Source organism: Phacochoerus africanus, chromosome 6, assembly GCF_016906955.1.
Source record: "Phacochoerus africanus isolate WHEZ1 chromosome 6, ROS_Pafr_v1, whole genome shotgun sequence".
In the NCBI taxonomy this organism is placed as follows: domain Eukaryota; kingdom Metazoa; phylum Chordata; class Mammalia; order Artiodactyla; family Suidae; genus Phacochoerus; species Phacochoerus africanus.
In genome coordinates, this window is record NC_062549.1 from 83,846,721 (window position 1) to 83,865,425 (window position 18,705).

The 18,705-nt window shown below is 36.4% G+C and overlaps 1 protein-coding gene across 5 annotated transcripts in view; it reads right to left on the reverse strand.

The window, feature by feature from the left end:
- The window catches only part of POU2F1 (POU class 2 homeobox 1), a 181,953-nt gene that overhangs the window by 23,471 nt on the left and 139,777 nt on the right, over positions 1-18,705 (reverse strand). For all 5 annotated transcript variants that reach the window (XM_047784009.1, XM_047784011.1, XM_047784013.1 and 2 more), the window contains 6 exons: positions 18,308-18,434; positions 16,825-16,919; positions 10,833-11,006; positions 5,536-5,677; positions 3,307-3,452; positions 1,467-1,646 (listed from right to left, as the gene is read on the reverse strand). In XM_047784009.1, coding sequence (XP_047639965.1) covers positions 1,467-1,646; positions 3,307-3,452; positions 5,536-5,677; positions 10,833-11,006; positions 16,825-16,919; positions 18,308-18,434 — 864 coding nt within the window. The remainder of the gene's footprint in view (positions 1-1,466; positions 1,647-3,306; positions 3,453-5,535; positions 5,678-10,832; positions 11,007-16,824; positions 16,920-18,307; positions 18,435-18,705) is intronic.

The window sequence follows — 18,705 nt, forward strand, 5'->3', positions numbered from 1 at the left end:
TTTTTTTTTTTTGGCCGCCCTACAGCATATGGAGTTCCTGGGCCAGAGATCAGGTCCAAACGCAGTGGCAACCTATGTCACAGCTGCAACAACACCAGATCCTTAACTCACTATGCCACGCCAGGGATGGAACCTGTGTCCCACTGCTCCAAAAATGCTGCCAATCCAATCCATTTCGCTAAGGCGGGAACTCCTAATCTAGGGTTCTTGTATTACTTTCATTTTCGACCATGTGGGGGCAAGACTGTCTTAAGTTTTGCTTTTTTAATAAAATTATACTATGGAAAGAATGTAAACAAATTAAAAAAACTAACAGTTTCTTTTTGAAATAACATAAGTATTTCTACATTGTTGTAAGAAATACTGCCTTCCGTCCTTCCTTCTTCTAGTAGAAATATATCCAAAACACAAAATAGTCACCTACGTAAAACAAAATTGTACCTAGTGACTTTTTCATTACTACCATCTCATGGACTTTATGATTAAAGCTTCACCATTTAACAACTATAGGCTTCACTTAACAAATTAGTAAGTGCTTATTAATGAGGACCTTAGTTTGAATAGCCTCCCAGTATAGAATAATAATCAAATAAATTAAAAACAAATTAACAAGGTATCAGAAATGCAAACTCAACAATATTTCCATCTTTGGAATCCTAGTTGGAAATGTGGCATCACATTTATAATTGTAAAGATCAAGGGAGTCACATGGCCACTCCATGTCCCTTCAGTCTAGGAATATTATCCTCATGTTAACAGCAGAGGTTACTCAATGAGGTTATAAATAAAAGGCCAACATGTGTATAAAGATCTGAGACAGTTGTTTTAATACAAGTTCAATAAATCTGGGAATTTATTGTCACTTAATCACGTAAGTGTAAGTTTAATAAATTGAGCTTCAGAACCCAACATGAATAAAAAGCAACTAAAGATTTTTTTAGATAACTGGAATTAACCACAAATTTACTCCCATTACATAATAACCTAGCAAATTATACCAGAGAAGAGAATAATAGAACTTCAATGAAATAGGAAAGGATTAAAACTGTTTACTTTAGTAGTTCTCGCCGTGGCGCAACAGGACCAGCAGCGTCTTGGGTACACTGGGACGCAGGTTTGATTCCTGGCCCCGCACAGTTGGATTAAGGATCTGGTGTTGCTGTTGCGTGGCTTAGGTCACAACTGTGGCTCGGATCTGATCCCTGGCTGGAAACTCCATATACCATGGGGTGGTCAAAAAAAAAAAAAAAGAAAGAAAATTGTTTACTTTAAAAAATAAAAATCAGTAAGTTCTTAGGTTAACAAGAAGAGATTTAATTACTTTGGTAACATTTTAAATTTATATACCTTTATTCAATATGAATATGTACAGTAAATTCCTATAGTGAAATACATTTATTTGATAGGTGATTTGTAAAATTGTAAAAATTAACCCTTGAGCTTGTATCTCTATTCTTCACCCTTACCAGTGAGGTTGGGCTGGGGAAAATTGCTTTGATAGGTGAGCTGCTGGTCCCACCACTGCTTGGTGGGTTGATTCTTTTTTCTTTCTGGCGGCGGTTACAAAACCAAACACGTATCACTTCTTTTTCCATATTAAGCTGATCAGCAATCATGGTGATCTCTTCCGAGGTAGGCTTTTGATTCTGAAGGAGAAAAAAAAAATCTTCTTTTGGAAAACTGGCATAAAATGCCATTAAATGAATAAATGGGGAGGAACAAGTAAGAGAATGAAGTTGGGGTTTATGTGGCCACATTACTCCACTTTTAACAAAGAAGTTCTACAGACAGACTTTCTAATGAGCATATATATATTTATCAAATGTTGTTATATTAACTTAGAATAAGTTATTCTTGAATATATACATATATATTTTTTATTTTAAAGGGCAATTACTTTTGAATGAAACCAATACTTTATTAGTGGGAATTTAAGAAATTTCCTGCTGCTTTACACACACAGTCTCACTTGGACAACATGAGGCACGCAACAAGGCTGTGGGGCAGGAAAGGCAGTTATTATTACAGAAAAAAGAACTTTACCTTTAAGAGACCAAGTAACTTGACCAATCATAGTTCATAAGTAGCAAAACTGATAAAGACTCCTATTTCAATGCTCCTTCTACTGTGCTCAAGCCTTTTCTGAATTAGGAAAGTTAAAATTTTGTTGGAAGCTTTGATTTTGCTATTCCCTGGTACCAATACCCTGGTACAAAAAGACAAACATCTGCAGAAGTGATAGGGATGGAGTAGACACAGGTGTTTTTAGAAGTCTCAATAAAGGACCATAGATCACGAGGGAAACTTAGGGGACAATGGGAGATCACTGTAAGTAAATAAATTGCTCAAAAAAGACTTCAGCACAAGACAGCTTTGCTTCATTAGTGGAGCCTTGCGAATTGCCTCAGGTCTTGGGTGGGGGATGGGATGAGGCCTTCATTCATATTCAGACCAAGGGCAAGAGTTTGAGGACCACCCTTCCGCAGATTTGAATACTAAGGAGGAACTACTACTCCCAGAAAGGAAGAGGAGGGCTTTTCCAACCCTCACCCCCTTAGGTGATAAAACTGTAGCCCACCAGATCCTCAGGGCAGAGGTTCCTTGCCTGCCTGCTTGCATCTCTCACAAGCGTCCTATCTCAATAAATCTATTTCTTGCCCATCACTTTGTCTCTCGCTGAATTCCTTCTGCGCAAAGACATGCAAAACCTGAACCTGAGTGAGTCTAGACACAGGGTGAGTGATTCTAATTTAAAACCGTGGGTTCAAGTCCCAATCTGGGTTTGGGCCAGGTTTGAGTCCCGGCACATGGGTTCAAGTCCCAATCTGTGTTCTGGCTAGGTTCAGGCCGTTAATACTGTCAGTTTCAGAAGCAATGTGAACTTCATAGCCCATCAAGGCCTTTAGTGTTCTGGTTCCAAACTACTATTCTAAGTGTGCGAACACTAGAATTTAGCCAAACCAAAGTACTTGTGTTCCCCTGATACGTGTCATGGTTTTTCTCCCTGGGTGCTTTTTGCTCGAAGGGCTTTTCTCCCACCTCTTCCTGTCTGTGAATTCCCACGTATCCTACAGCAGCTGCTGCCTCCCTCACCTTGAGTGCTCACATGAATCTGAGCCTCTGAACCCTAAAGAACTCTGGTTTTGTTTTCTATGCTCAGTAACTTACTTTGTCTTATTTTCTCCAGTATGTTTATAAGCATGCATAAAGGCCAAGGCTTACAAGTCTATATTTTATTGTCTACAGCAATTAACATTTGTACTATACAGACAAACCCATGTATATGAAAAGTAAAAACCTACTAACCTCCAAGAAACTCTTCTCTAAGGCCACACGGATGTTGGTCTCTATGCTGGTGCGTTTTTTCCTCCTACGGTTCAAGCCCTCAACTCCCAGCCCTGGAGAATTCAGGGCACTTGGGCTGGAGAGAGCCGAATCAGATGAGAGGTTCTCTGTAAGAAAGAAGAAAACAAGTGAATCAAATTAACTGAACACAATTTATGTATGTAATACATGTATGTTAACAACAACAAAACTGACCAATGTATGTTAAGCTAAAAGCACATCTGAAAAGGTTTTCATAATCTACATTAAAATATAGTTTACTACCATGGATCTTTCCACTGTTCTTGGCATTCTTTGTCTCAGAATGGTTGACTTATACTGTCACTGCCACTCTCTGTTTTGTTTCTGAGAAAGCAGAAATTTACTACCCCTACCCTTAACTCTATGTCTTCTCAGTTCTGTTCTTATGTTTTGGTGTTGTTTGCTGATTTATTTATTAGCTCTAAGGATAAAAGGAAGAAAGCTTCTTGGAAAATATTCAATGTTTAACATTTATTTTGCAAATGACCTCTCATTTTATTTCATTGGTATTTCCCTTCCCCCAAACCAGACACATAATGAAACACTTCTATACACTTTAAAGTTTAAACAAGATTCTGTTTAATGACCCTGGGCATGTCACAGAATTCTCTGAGTTTCTTTCCACTCTACAAAAAAATGAGATGGAGGGAAGAGACCAGTGAGCCAAACCCAGAACTATAAAATCAGACTACATAAGGCTGGAAGTTATAGGTCTGTCTTTTCCAAAGACTGGATTTATGCCCACATTTATAGGGGGAACCATAGTATAGGGGATCTCTATGGTTCCTTACAGCTCTCATGGTCAATGATTCTGTGACTCAAAATTCAAATTTTCCAAAAGGAAACCTCAGCACAAAACACTTAAGTTAAAACTAACAGAGTTCCTGCAGTGGCACAGTGGGTTAAGAATCTGACTGTAGTGGCTCAGGCCACTATGGGGATGTGGGTTCAACTCACTGGCCAGGCACAATGGATTAAAAGATCTGGCATTGCCTCAGCTGCGGTATAGGTTTCAGCTGTGGATCAGATTCAATTCCTGGCACAGAAAATTCCACATGCTGCAGGTACAGCCATAAAGTTAAACAAACAAACAACCCCCCAAAAACCAACAGCTCAATTTCAATGTATGAAATATAAGGTCATTTACAAAAAAACAAATATAGTTGATTCACAATATTTTGTAACTGAATCACTTTGCTGTGATTCAGTTACAATTTTTTTTTTCAGATTATATTCCATTATAGGCTATTACAAACTACTGAATATAATTCTCTGTGCAATACAGTAAATCCTCATTGTTTATCTATTTTATGTATAGTAGTTTGTATTTATTAAACCTATACTCCAAATATGTCCTTCCTCTCTCCCTCTCCCATTTTGGTAACTGTAAGTTTGCTTTCTATGTCTATGAATCTGTTTGTTTTGTATATAATTCATTTGTATTACTTTTTTATTTTAAATTTTTTTTTTTTGGTCTTTCCTAGGGCTGCACCCATGGCATATGGAGGTTCCCAGGCTAGGGGTCTAATCAGAACTGTAGCCACCGGCCTACACCACAGCCACAGCAACACCAGATCCGAGCCACATCTGTGACCTACACCACAGCTCACAGCAACACCAGATCCTTAACGCACTAAGAGAGGCCAGGGATGGAACCTGCAACCTCATGGTTCCTAGTCGGATTCCTTAACCACTGAGCCACGATGGGAACTCTGTGTATGACTTTTTTAAGAACAAGTGGTTGAATAATATTCCATTGTATATACATACCAATATATGTCATTTTAAAAAACAAAGCAGAAATATTATAGGAAAAAATTTATCACAATTCATTGGAAGAACCAATAATCTTATTTTTCAAGTTTATTTAAATATATAGCCTTTCTTATCCTCTTCTTTCAGCTGTCCCTCACCCTGGGCTCAAATACAAGAAATATTCCAAGGTTAAAAAGTATTGCTGATTATATACCTTGTAATTACTAGATCATTTAAATGAATTAGCTTTCCAATTTATGTAGTCATAATTTATACTGATCCTTCCAAAATTAGTGAGTTTTAAGGTCCTGTAGTATCAATAATGTAATAAGAACCATAAACCCCAATTTATACAATAATACCTCCTGTGAAATTTCAATGGACAATGAGGAAATTTTTAATATATTCACCCACCTGCATCATTTAGCCACTTCTCCAGAAGTGGCTTTAACTTGCACATGTTCTTAAAGCTGAGGTTCAAGGCTTCAAAACGAGAGATGGTAGTTTGGCTGAAGTCATTTCCATACAGTTTACCCATAGCAAGCCCAACATCGCCCTGCAGAGTAATATAGAGCAGGAGAGGGAAGAGGAAGAGAGAAAGAAAAGACTCATCTCACTAAAGTTTACAGCCTTCACTCCAGGGTGCTACTCCAATAACTGTTCTAGACAAAGAATCAACACATTTCACTTAGTGAGTCCCACAAAGTCCACCCCTAAGCTAAGCACAATATTGTAGTGAAGACTGTTAGGCCTTGATCATGACAATATTCACAACCGTCCCATAATCTATCTTGAATCTCTTTCTTGCTACCTTTATAATAACTGAGATATCAAATGTTTCCACCAACTCTCAAAAAATAGTGCTGATATTCTACCAAATCCCTTAATTGATGCAACCAGAGTGAGTTATGTAATTTTTAAAAATCAGTTCATCTCTATCACCACAGGGTTAAAACACGTAACTGTCTAGATAAACCTAGGTGTTTCTGAACTAACCAAACTTCCCATAAATCACTTTAAATGCCTCATCCTTTTATTTTATTTTCTTGTAAAGTATTTCAGGAAGCAGTTAAAAAAAAAAAAAAATCTTTCCACCCTTAGTTTGGATTTCAAAGTTTGTTACAAAAACCAGGTATTCTAAAAAGACTACTTTTGTAACCATTATAGAGACAGAAATTCACAGTAGAGAGGTTTGACCCATTTAGTCAAACCTTTATGGGTACTGGAAACGTGGTAACCTTATAGCAATAGAACAATGATCCCCTGAATATATTACAAAAAAATATCTTTCTCTGTAAGCCTATAACCTTTGAAATGTATACAGTGCTTTTCCTCCATGTGAATCTCTCTTGTTAAAGCTGGAAAAGCCATATTTGAATCGTTATTGTATATATAGGTAATAGAAGCTCATGGAGTGAAAATAATTCATGGTCTCATTTCAATTAGTTTAGGGACAGGGCAGAAAGGCAACATTTCTGGTCCAAAATACTACATAGCTAATCCTACCAAGGACAGCCGACTCCCATATCCTGGCAACACCCATTTTGAATTAGGATTACCAGAGTCCTTTGATTTCTCTTGCTTAAATTCATCTTTTTTTTTTAAATTTACCTTCTTTTATTTTATTGGCTATGCCCATGGCATGTGGAAGCTCCTGATCCAGGGATTGAACCTGTGCCACAGCAGTGATCCAAGTCGCTGCAATGACAATGCCAGATCCTCAACCCACTGCACCACAAGGGAACTCCTATAATCCATCTTTTGGATAGTACAGTACTTATTAGCACCTGATTAGGAGGCAGTCAGGGAAATGAAAAAACATTTCTTTTTAAACTCTATTTTCTTACTGGTGAGTTACTTCTGACAAAAAGTTTAAGAAGGGAAATGTTGCAACTAGAAGATAAAATGAGGCACCAAGAGTACTTGAACCCCAACTGAACTGATCTATATTCTAATCTTTCCCATAGGATAGCCACCAGCCACATATGGCTATTTAAATTTAAATTAATTCAAATCGGATAAATTAAATATTCAGTTCCTCAGAAGCCCTAGCTGCCTTTTAAATTATTCAATAGTCACATGTAGATAGTAGTAGCTATTGTACTGGACAGCACAATTACATAACAGTTCCATTATCTCAGAAAGTTTTATTGACAGCTCTAAATATACTATTTCGGGAGTTCCTGTCATGGCTCAGAGGAAACAAATCTGACTAGTATCATCCAGGAGGATGCAGGTTTGATCCCTTTCCTCACTCAATGGGTTAAGGATCCGGCATTGCTGTGAGCTGTGGTGTAGGTCACAGACACAGCACGGATCTGGCATTGCTGTGGCTGTGGCATAGGCCAGTGGCTACAGCCCTGGTTCGACCCCTAGCCTGGGAACCTCCATATGCTACAGGTGTGGCCCTAAAAAGAAAAAAAAAAAAAAAATACTATTTCACTAGAACAGAAGTGGACTGCTGATTGATTTTGTTCCAATTACAGTAAAACTCAAAGAACCAGGACAGTGTGAGTGAAGTATAAATGTTATCCATTATCTCTATATAAAAATCTATAAATACAGCTATAGATTTTATCTATATCTTTATAAATTCTTTTTTTTTTTTTTGCTTTTTCGGACTGCACTTGCAGCATATGGAAATCCCCAGGCTAAGGGCTGAATCAGAGCTGCAGCTGCAGGCCTATGCCATAGCTCACAGTAACACTGGATCCTTAACCCACTGAGCAGGGCCAGGGATCAAACCCGCATCCTCATGGATTCTAGTTGGTTCGTTTCCGCTGAGCCATGACAGGAACTCCCCATATGTATATATTTATTAAATCTTACTTTATTTAATCAATAAATACGAGGTGCCTACTATATGTCAGGCATTAAACTATACTTTGTATATCATTATATTCATGTCTTAGTCACTTTATTTGTTTAGATTATAGCTTCCTATAAAACTAGGTCCAACTAAACCTTGCAACTCTTTGAATATAAGACCTGCTGCAGGAGTCAGATGGCAATAAATGTTTTCTGACATTATAATTGCACAATTCACTAAGAACTATTCATAAACTTCTGTAATGCCTTTCTGTGAAAAGTAACAATGACAACAAACAAAAAATAAAATATCTATTCAAAGATCATATTATAATAAGAATAAGAAACAATGCCATAAGTTGGTGGCTGGAAATAAAAGCTGTGCCATCAATTAATTAAAACTGTGGCAATAAATGACAAATCCACTTAACTGAGATTTATAATACAAGTTTACTTCACATTTAAATGATTTCATTGTCTAAAAAGCAACAGGTGCCTCAGTTAATATACTAATTTTCGCTGATTTGATACCAGCTCGGTTTAGTGTTTTTATAACTCACAACCACCCTGGGTTCTCCCTCACAAAAATAAATCTTTGAAGCAGTTAATTCATATCTAATCTGAACTGTATTACTTCCCTTTTATATACATTTTTAAAAGCAATGGAAAAAAGGAACAAAGATTGGATTAGGAAATAATGAATATACTACAGGTGATGGGTGGTATTGGATGCCTCCTAATCATGTACTGACACCAGCAGTAATCCCTTAATAACCAGTTATGTAGTTAGAAAACTACTGTTTAAAACACCTAATAACATGCATATTTACACAGAGAATAGGGCTTTGTTTGTTTCAACCTAATAACTCAAACGTCTAACTTGTCCTCTGTAAGCATATGTATAAATAAATTGGATAAAAAGCAATGCTTAAAAAACTACAATTGAAGTATCTGACTTAAAAATAAAGGTTGATCTTCCCATTCTGCACCACACAGTCAAGGACTGTAAAATGTTGCCACTGCTATGTCAAAATCATTTTGAAAAATAAGGAACAGTTATGCCAAGTAATAGGATAAAACCATAAAGCAGAATACCAGACCATAGGGTAGCTCTTTTACATAAAAAGGAGAGTGAGAGAAAGAAAGAGAAACAGCATTGGCAGTGTGCTGGGTCAAATGCCACAGAAAGGCAAACCACACTGGGTAAAAGGTAAGATATTTAAAAGCCTTAACATCCTTGGCATATCACTCAGGCAACAATCTCCTAGGGAACCTGAGAGTATGCTGCGTTAATAGTCTAAGAACTGAAGCACTGCTGAACATGCCAACCTTACACTTATTTAAGCTTGTAAATTTACCCTCATCAATTCAGTTGTATCTTTAGCTTTCTTTTTAAAAACATTTCGAATTGTTTAGATGTTTCAGAAGTACCAAAATCTTTCTAATTATAATTTGTTTCTTCACAACTGAAATGCCTCACACATACACCTGCATTTTCTCCAAAATTACATCTATTTAAAAAAATTATTCTATGTTCCCAATATATAATGAGTTTTTTTGAGCAAAAATAAATTACCAAAGAAATGTAAGGAATAAAAATCTGTTCTTAAAAATGCAGGGATATCATCCCTGATTTTTGATCTTTGAGAGCAGGTGGTACATTACTATACTTTCAACATAAGATAATTTGGATAATACTTAAGCGGTGGCTTAAATTTCAAACAGTAATTATATTCTCTGGAATAAAACCATCTGGTTTTTCCTGATTCCATTAAAATAGCCAATCCAAACTACACTTAAATAATTTTATTTTACCTAATGATCTTACATTATTTTATACAAATGTCCTTCAGCTTAATGCTTTTCCTGCTTTAAAAGTATTATTTGTGGAGTTCCCGTCACGGCGCAGTGGTTAACGAATTCAACTAGGAACCATGAGGTTGTGGGTTCGGTCCCTGCCCTTGCTCAGTGGGGTTAATGATCTGGTGTTGCCATGAGCTGTGGTGTAGGTTGCAGACGCGGCTCGGATCCCGCGTTGCTGTGGCTCTGGCGTAGGCCGGTGGCTACAGCTCCTATTTGACCCCTAGCCTGGGAACCTCCATATGCTGCGGGAGCGGCCCAAGAAATAGCAAAAAGACAAAAAAAAAAAAAGTATTATTTGTGACAGGTTAATCAAAGAGTAAGTCAGTAGGAGTGCTTGGAACAAAGAAGTCATACACACAGATGCCTGTTTAAACTATTAGACTTAATCTACCTTTTAGCCCTCTGCTAGGCGATATTTTAAAAAACTGATTTAGATTTTGACTAATCTAGATTTTTCATCTTCAACAGATTCCTATATGATTGATTAATTAGCCTCAGTTTGTGTGTGTGTCTCCACTAACCCTTCCTCTCTCCCCAAAAAATGGTTTTAAACAAGTCTTCCAAATGTTTCACCTTTCAGGCTACTATAAAAGAAGCTGTAATCTTTATTCTTCTCAATCTTACACACACACACACACACACACACACACACACACACACACACACACATATATAGCACAAAGGTCTAGAACCAGATGTTTTTCAAACAACAAAGCTTTCTGTACAGTTATATCATCCCCCAACAGAATCTTTCAACTTCTCATCAATTATGGGTATAATTCTAATATTTCGGAGGCCTGTGTTCTGAGAGATATCTTAACAATTTTAACCTAATGGTAAATTATACATTTATAAATGAATATATATGATGAAGGTATCAACTTACAAATGCAGAAGATGGCTAAGAAAAAGTTACAATCTAAAATTAAAAAACAAGGCTGAGGAATATATTGCTCCTTGGAAGTCTCTTTGGACATGGAAAGCAAATATTTGGACCCAGCCAAGGAGGGAAACCTAAGTCAAGGGTGGGTTCATGTTACCTGAGTGAATCCAAGTTTGATTCGTCTTTGTTTAAAGGTCTTGGCAAACTGCTCAAGCTCCTCAAGGTCACTGGGCTCCTCCAAGCTGGGAGTATCAATTCGCTTTGGTGTTGACTGGCTCTGTGGAAGTGTCTGAATTGGGGTTGCTGCTATTGTGCGTGTTGGGGTTGCTGGCTGTTAGAGAAGGAACGGAAGAATAAGAACAAACATATACCAAGATATTTAACTCTGGAAGGCCACAAGTAAATAATTTAAGGAAATGGCTGTATTCAAGAAGAACTATAAAGACCATGTAACATTGTAGAAGTTACAACATAATACCCAATGAGAAAAGCAGAGTGTGATGTTATGTACACTATAATTATAGTTAAGGCTAAACATGTAAATCTATGGAAAAGACTTGAATATACAAATATGAAATCCATTATTTTTGGATTTTCAAATGGTCTGAATACATGCATCTTAACTAAGCCTTTTAATAAATCAGTCTTAATTTTTAAGAATCTATTTTATAAGTATGCCTCTTAAACTGTAAGTTTCAAAACAGTAGGGACCATATCTGTCTTATCACTATCATATCTCCTACTTGTAACACAATATTATAAAAAATATTATGAGATTATTGAAACTATTTTAAGGGGGAACAGTAAATCATTTATAGTTTAAATAACTTAATAGCTTCATTTCTATCTGTTCAAATTTTCTTCCATAGATTTTTCATGTTGTTTTTAATTTGTTGCACTGAATTTATTTAATCTCACAAATATTTCTCGCAAATTATAATTTTCAAGTTTTTCAGTAATAAGGTGACATTCCACAGATCAGAGTAATTTTTACAATATGATTAAGACATTGGAATGGACCATATGGGACAAAATCAAAGCAGTAAACTTTTAAAATTTAACTGAGATATGACTGACATACAAAAAAAGTTGTACATATTTATTAATGTATACAATGTGATGACCCCGAGTGTAAGTAAATACCTATGAATACATATTCTCACCATATACAATTCCCTAAATTTATCCTTACTTCTGGAAGTTTTCTTCCTCTGTCATCTACATTCTTAACCTTAACTGTAATTACGGCAACCTGATTTTATACTCTGCTTTTCTCCCTTAAAATTATGTCTTAATTTTTTTCCTATGGGGTTTCAGTCATCACAATTATCATTTTCAAAGGCTGACTGAAAGGGCAATAGTTTACTTAACAATTTCTTCATTGTTAGACACTTTTTCCGTTGTTTCCATTAACATAGGTAACACTACAATCAAAAACTGTGCGTATAGTTGTTTTTTCCACCTTTGTTATAGTTGTTTGAGATAAACTCACAAAGGATTTTCTGTAACTGGATAAAGAGAATACCAGAAACAATTTCACGGCTTCTGGTACATAATACTAGTTCTCACTATACAATGCTCTCCACAGGATTTGTATTAGCAGTTTTTAAAAATGTTTTGCTAATTCAGTGAGTAAATTGTACTTTGCTGTTTTGCCCTAATTCATATTTCTCTTATTACTTAAAATTTTAAGTAATTCTCTCATTACTTAAAAGCCAAAAATTTCCCACATGTCAATTATTATCTGTACTTCCTTTCATATGAATTGGACTTACATCCATACCCATTTATATATTAACGATATAATATATAAATCTCATTCTTATCCTTAAAGAGATCATCAAATGTTACAAATTAAGCCTTTGCCTGCTGTATTAATACAAATAATTTTCCCAAACTGCTTTTTTCCTTTTATTTTCGTGTACATGAGTTTTAAATTATCATTTGGATAAACACTTTTTTTTCCCTTTCTAATATCTTTATGTTTTAAATCTTAGAAGACTTTGACTTATTTGTAACTTGGATAAAATTCCTTTTAATACTTCTATGTATTTTTAAATATGCAATTATTTAAATCCATTTAAAGTTTTTTTTAGGACATGAGGGTATAATCTACCTTTTTTTTTTTTTTTTTTAAATCACACAGATACAAGGCTACTCTGTTTTACTCACAGGCCCTGAGTAGAACCTGACCTTCTGAATACTTTCTAGTGGGAAATGCTGCTCTAATTCTGCACTGTAACTGCTCAGTTAACCCTTCCTGTGAGCAGAAATCTAGGTGAGAGATTGTAGGACAGGACTACAGATGGAGCCTATGGTTATGTGCTTTTTTCTTATAATTTAAATGGGTCAGGTCCCTAACTCTGACCTCATTAGTAATGTATTCTCTCGAACTGAACTAACTGGCCTTGAAAACTACACAATAGGAATTATACAGGCCTACAGTTGGGGTAAGCTCCTCTCTATCACAGTGCTTTGATGAAGTCAACAAAGTTCATCTCTGTGGTCTGTCAACCCTGAGAAATTTTACCTGACCATCTGGAGGAGCCACACTGCACCAACCATATTAGAGTCCTTTGTGGTTGTAAATTCCCATTGAAACTGTGATAGGTAGAGATGAGTCTCAACTATCAGATTGTTACTTCATTTCCAGGCTTGAAGTGCCCTGTTCTCAAATAATAAAGGACTAAAAATACTTTGGGTACCTTTTGGTGGGGTGGTTACAGATAAGTTACCCCAACTCCAGAAATCTCAGGCTGGACTGGGCCAGATCTAGAAATGGTAGAGTAAAATTCAGTGAGCAGGAGTCAGAATGAAGCTACAACAGCCCTGCCACTGTGTACAAAGCTTGTAGGCCAGGAAGGAATTGCTGATATAGGCTTTTTTCAACCTCATTTTTATATTCAGCTTATTCACAATTAAATGCACCATTTAAAAGTGTACAGTTTGATATGTTCTGACAACTATATATATCATCATGTAACTGCTTACCACAATTAAGACAGAGAAAATTTCCATCACTCCCAAAAGTTGCCTTGCGCCCTTTGCTGTCATACCCAACCCTAGCCCCAATCCTCTGGCAACCACAGATACGGTTTCTGTCCCCATAGTTTTGTCTGTTGTAAAATGCCATGTTAATTGAATCATGCACTATACAGTCTTTAATGTTTGGCTTCTTTCGCTTAACATAATGCTTCTGAAATTCAAACATGATGCTGAATGTATCAGAAGTACATTTCTTTCTATGGCTGAGTGGCATTCCACATATAGATAAGCCAAAATTTATGTTATCTATTTACCAGCTGATGGATGCTTTTTCAGTTGTTTCCACTTTGGGGTGATTACAAATAAAACTGCTGTGAACATTCATACACAGGTCTTTGTGTGGACAAATGCATTCATTTCTAGGAGTAGAACTGCTGAGTCATAAATATACATGCATGTATATTTAACGTCATAAGAAACTGCCAAGCTGTTTTCCAAAGTGTCTGTACCAATTTGCAACCCCACCAGCAACATATAAGAATTATAATTGCTTTACATTTTCACCAACACTTGGCATTACTATAGTTTTTAAAATTTTGCCCATTCTAGTGGTGTATAGTGATACGTCATTTGCATTTCCTGATGACTAATAATTGTGAGCATCTTTTCATAAGCTTATTAAGTATTTATATGCCTTCTTTGGTGAAATATCTTTAAATATTTTGCATATACCTCTTTTTTAAAAAATCAGGTCATCTCATTGTGTTGTATGAGTTCCTTATATATTCTAGTTAGAAGTCTTTTATTAGATATAAGTTTTAAAAATATTTTCTTCCAGTTTGTAGCTTTTCTTTTTATTCTTTCAACAGAAGCTTCTAATTTTTATTTATTTACTTTTTTGTCCTTTTTGCCATTTCTAGGGCCGCTTCCGCAGCATATGGAGATTCGCAGGCTAGGGGTCGAATTGGAGCCATAGCCACCGGCCTACTCCAGAGCCACAGCAACGTGGAATCTGAGTCGCGTCTGCGACCTACACCACAGCTCACCGGCAACGCCAGATCGTTAACCCACTGAGCAAGGGCAGGGATCGAACCCGCAACCTCATGGTTCCTAGTCGGATTCGTTAACCACTGCACCACCACGGGAACTCCCTAATTTTTATGAAATTAAATTTATCATTTTTTTCTTTTATGATTAGTGTTTCTGTGTCCCACTTAAGAAATCATTACCTTACCCAAGGACATGAAGATTTTTTTGCAGAAGTTTAGATCTGCAGCCCCTTTCAAATTAATCTTTGTATATCATTGTGAAATAGGGAGTAAGGTTCTTTTTTTTTTTTTTTTTGGCCTATGGGTATCCAACTGTTTCAACACCTGAAACAAGGCTTTCCTTTTCCCAATGAAATCCTTTGGCACCTTTATGGAAAATCAGTTGGCTCTATATGTGTAGATCTGTCTACTGACTTCTATTCTGCTCCATTTCTATTCAAATGCCATTATTACACTGTCTTCATTACTCTAGTTTTATAATAAATCGACATTAGGTAGTCCTTCAACTTTCTTACTTTTTAAAACTGGCTATTCTATGTTCTCTACAATTCTGTACAAATGTTAGAAACACCATGCAAATTTCTACGAAGAAAGTCTGTAGATATTAACTGGATTGTATTGAATTTATAGATCAATTTGGAAAGAATTCACATTTTAACAAAGTCTTCATGAACATATTCTACCTGTGCATTTACTAAAATCTTTTTCAATTTCACTCAGCAAGATATTGTAGTTTTCAACATATAGTTCTTATAAATGTTTTGTTAAAGTTGGAGTTCCCATTGTGGCTCAGTGGTAACAAACCCGACTAGTAAGCATGAGGACGAGGGTTCAATCCCTGGCCTTGCTCAGTGGGTTAAGGATCTAGCATTGCTGTGAGCTGTGGTGTAAGTCTCAGATGTTGCTTGGATCTGGTGTTGCTGTGGCTGTGGTATAAGCCGGTGGCTATAGTTCCAATTCGACCCCTAGTCTGGGAACCTCCACATGCTGCGGGTACAGCCCTAAAAAGACAAAGAAATAAAAAAGGGTTTGTTAAATTTATCCCTAATTACTGTAAATATTTTTCTTCTTAATTTCAAGTTCCAAATGACTTTTATATAAATTTTTATATATTGACTCTGTATCCTACCTACTTGCTAAATTCACTTATTAATTCCAACAACTCTTTTGCAGATTCTTTTGGATTTTCTACATAGACATCATGTCATCTATCAATTAAGACAGTTTTACTGCTTCCTTTCTAATCTATATGTGTTCTTTATTTCTTTTTCTTGCTTTACTGCACTGCTAGGCCCTCCAGGGCAATGCTGAATAAAATTAACAGCGGACATCCCTCTGTCTTGTTTCTGATCTTGGGAGAAAACATCAGTCTTTACAATGTTTTTTTGGTAGATGCCTTTGAGCAGGTTGGGAAAGTTACCTTCTATTCCTAGAAGAGTTTTTATCACAAACAGTTGCTGAATTTCGTCAAATCTGTTAGGTTGGTATTAAAGTGATAACTTCCATGATTATGGACAAAGACAATCAGGATCAGCCTGTTAATCATCTAATTTACAGATGAGGAAACGGAGGTCCAGAGAGGCAAAATGACATGCTTAAAGTCACAGCGAGGTAAGAAACAGAACTAGGTGTAAAGCTTAAACCTGTGATTTTCCTACAGTTAAAGCCTCTCGCAGAAATTAGCTAAAGCAACATTTGAAACTTGAGACAGACTAAAACACAGATAAGAATGTCTTTGCAGTTTTCTAAGAGCGAAGGGCAACAATGGGTTTTAACTGAAGCTCTAGGTGTCTAGTTCAAGTGGTAATCTCTACTGCCAAATATGCAGGGGAGGGTGGTCAAACAGCAAGAACTCATTTCTCAAATGGCACTAACACACAGGTATTCTTTATGAACACATAAGAAAACAGGGACTCCTTGAAGATTTGCAAAGACTACATCAATTTGGTAGCACTGCTTTACAAAGTTGATAAGACTAACTTTGAAATTTTGGTGACTTTTGAAAACTATTTGAATTATTTTTATTAGGGGGTTGTGGTTTTAAATTAAACAAAGCCCCAAAGTGTCTCAAGACAACAGAATAAGAGAGAGCAACCCTCATGGAAGAAAACTGACCTGGGAGGTGAGGGTGATGCTTGGCTGCGACTGTAGGAGGTTGGCTTGGCTTTGCTGAGGTAGTTGCGTTAAAAGATTTTGCGCTTGCAGGAGACCTGTAAAAACAAATGTGTTATGTCAAACATAAAATAGCACTGTGAACATACGGAAAAAGAAAATAAAGTGAAGTGAAAATTTCCAACTGATCTTCTGATTGTCTTAATGGCCTTAAAACTCTTAATGTCTTATTTGCCTGAAATTCAGTCGTGTTAATAAATACAACTTAGGCAAGAAGATATGGAACATTAAACTAAAACTGGTGTATGTCTTTAGCGTAACCTGAATAATCTCTCTGGCCAATTCTTTATTTTAGCGAGGAATGGACAAGAGTGAAGAACTATTCTAAATGGAAGAAGCCTGAAATTCCAAAAAAACCTCAACTTCTTAACCCAGAATCCATGAGAAACTGCTAGTATATGCAGAAAATTATTTAGTTCATGAAAGGAGCAGGCTATCCTATCTGTTAAGTGGAATAGGTATTTATACAACAAAAAGTTTTAGAATGAATGATCAAGAAGAAAAAAACATAAAGAATAGAAATAAGGAGGAATCAGTACAGATGCACTAATGTGCCTTGAGTTGAAGCCTTAATACTCATATCCTCTATAATGATTCCATTAACCAATCCTACAATCATGACTGAATTTTATATAGAAGTTACACAACAATATTTAGCACTAAAAAGCTTTGAAGATGTTTTACATAACTCACAAAATCTGCACAATTTCTAATATAACACCCTCTCTTTCTTAAACTTTAGAATAAAACAAACGATTGTTAGAGGCATATATTTTCTTCTCCTTTTTTTTTTTTTTTTCTTTTTGTCCTTTTTAGGGCTGCACCCGTGGCATATGGAGGGTCCCAGGCTGGTGGTCTAATTAGAACTGTAGCCGCTAGCCTACGCCACAGCAACACCAGATATGAGCTGTGTCTGTGACTTATACCACACAGCTCAAGGCAATGCCAGATCCTTAACCCACTGAGTCAGGCCAGGGATCAAACCTGCAATCTCATGATTCCTAGTCAGATTCGTTTCCACGGCACCACGGACGGGAACTCCCAGAGGCATATATGCATTTCAATGCTCAGTCCACATTCTTTGAATACATTCCCATGAAAAACTATCAAAACGCTGAAAAGAAATTTATCCAACGTATGCTCAGCATGTGAGTGAAAGATTTAATTCAGACTTCTGGCCAAACTCCTGGTCCTCCTTAATGATTAAATACATGAAAGGCAGTGAGGATGACCTTCACTAATGAGGTATGCATGACAAAAGAAACATTTTTCCTCAAAATGAATATTGAGCTTAAAGTTAAATAAAACTGAATGAAAACATTGTTCCAATGGACAGCTTCTAGGTCAAATTGAGAGTAGTCAGCATGTGTGTCACATAGATGGAGAGCCTTGGTGAACCACTAAGAAGCTCTAAGGAGGTGCTCACCCTGCTGGCCCTGGGGCGTCTGTGAGATGATAAACTGTGCTGGTTGCAGGTTGGTGGTCGGATGTACCAACACAAACTGTTGCAGGTTGAGATTCTGCTGTTGTAGTTGTTGCAGTTGTTGCAGATCCTAAAAAATTAGGATTAAGACATGGATTGAAGATTCTGAAACAAAACCTTGCTTAATAATTAAGGTTCCCAGATGGTGAATTCTATTATACAAATAAAGAAGAGTCAATATTTTACATTCTAACTCCCAATCAGGATGTGCTGTGGGTATGCTCATAAAAGTGTGTGAAGAAACCTGGAGCTGCTACAAGGACTCGCTATTCTGTGGGGATGTATTGGGTTGTGACTTATGTTATACATAATTTTTAATAGTTATTTAAAATTCCCTCAGA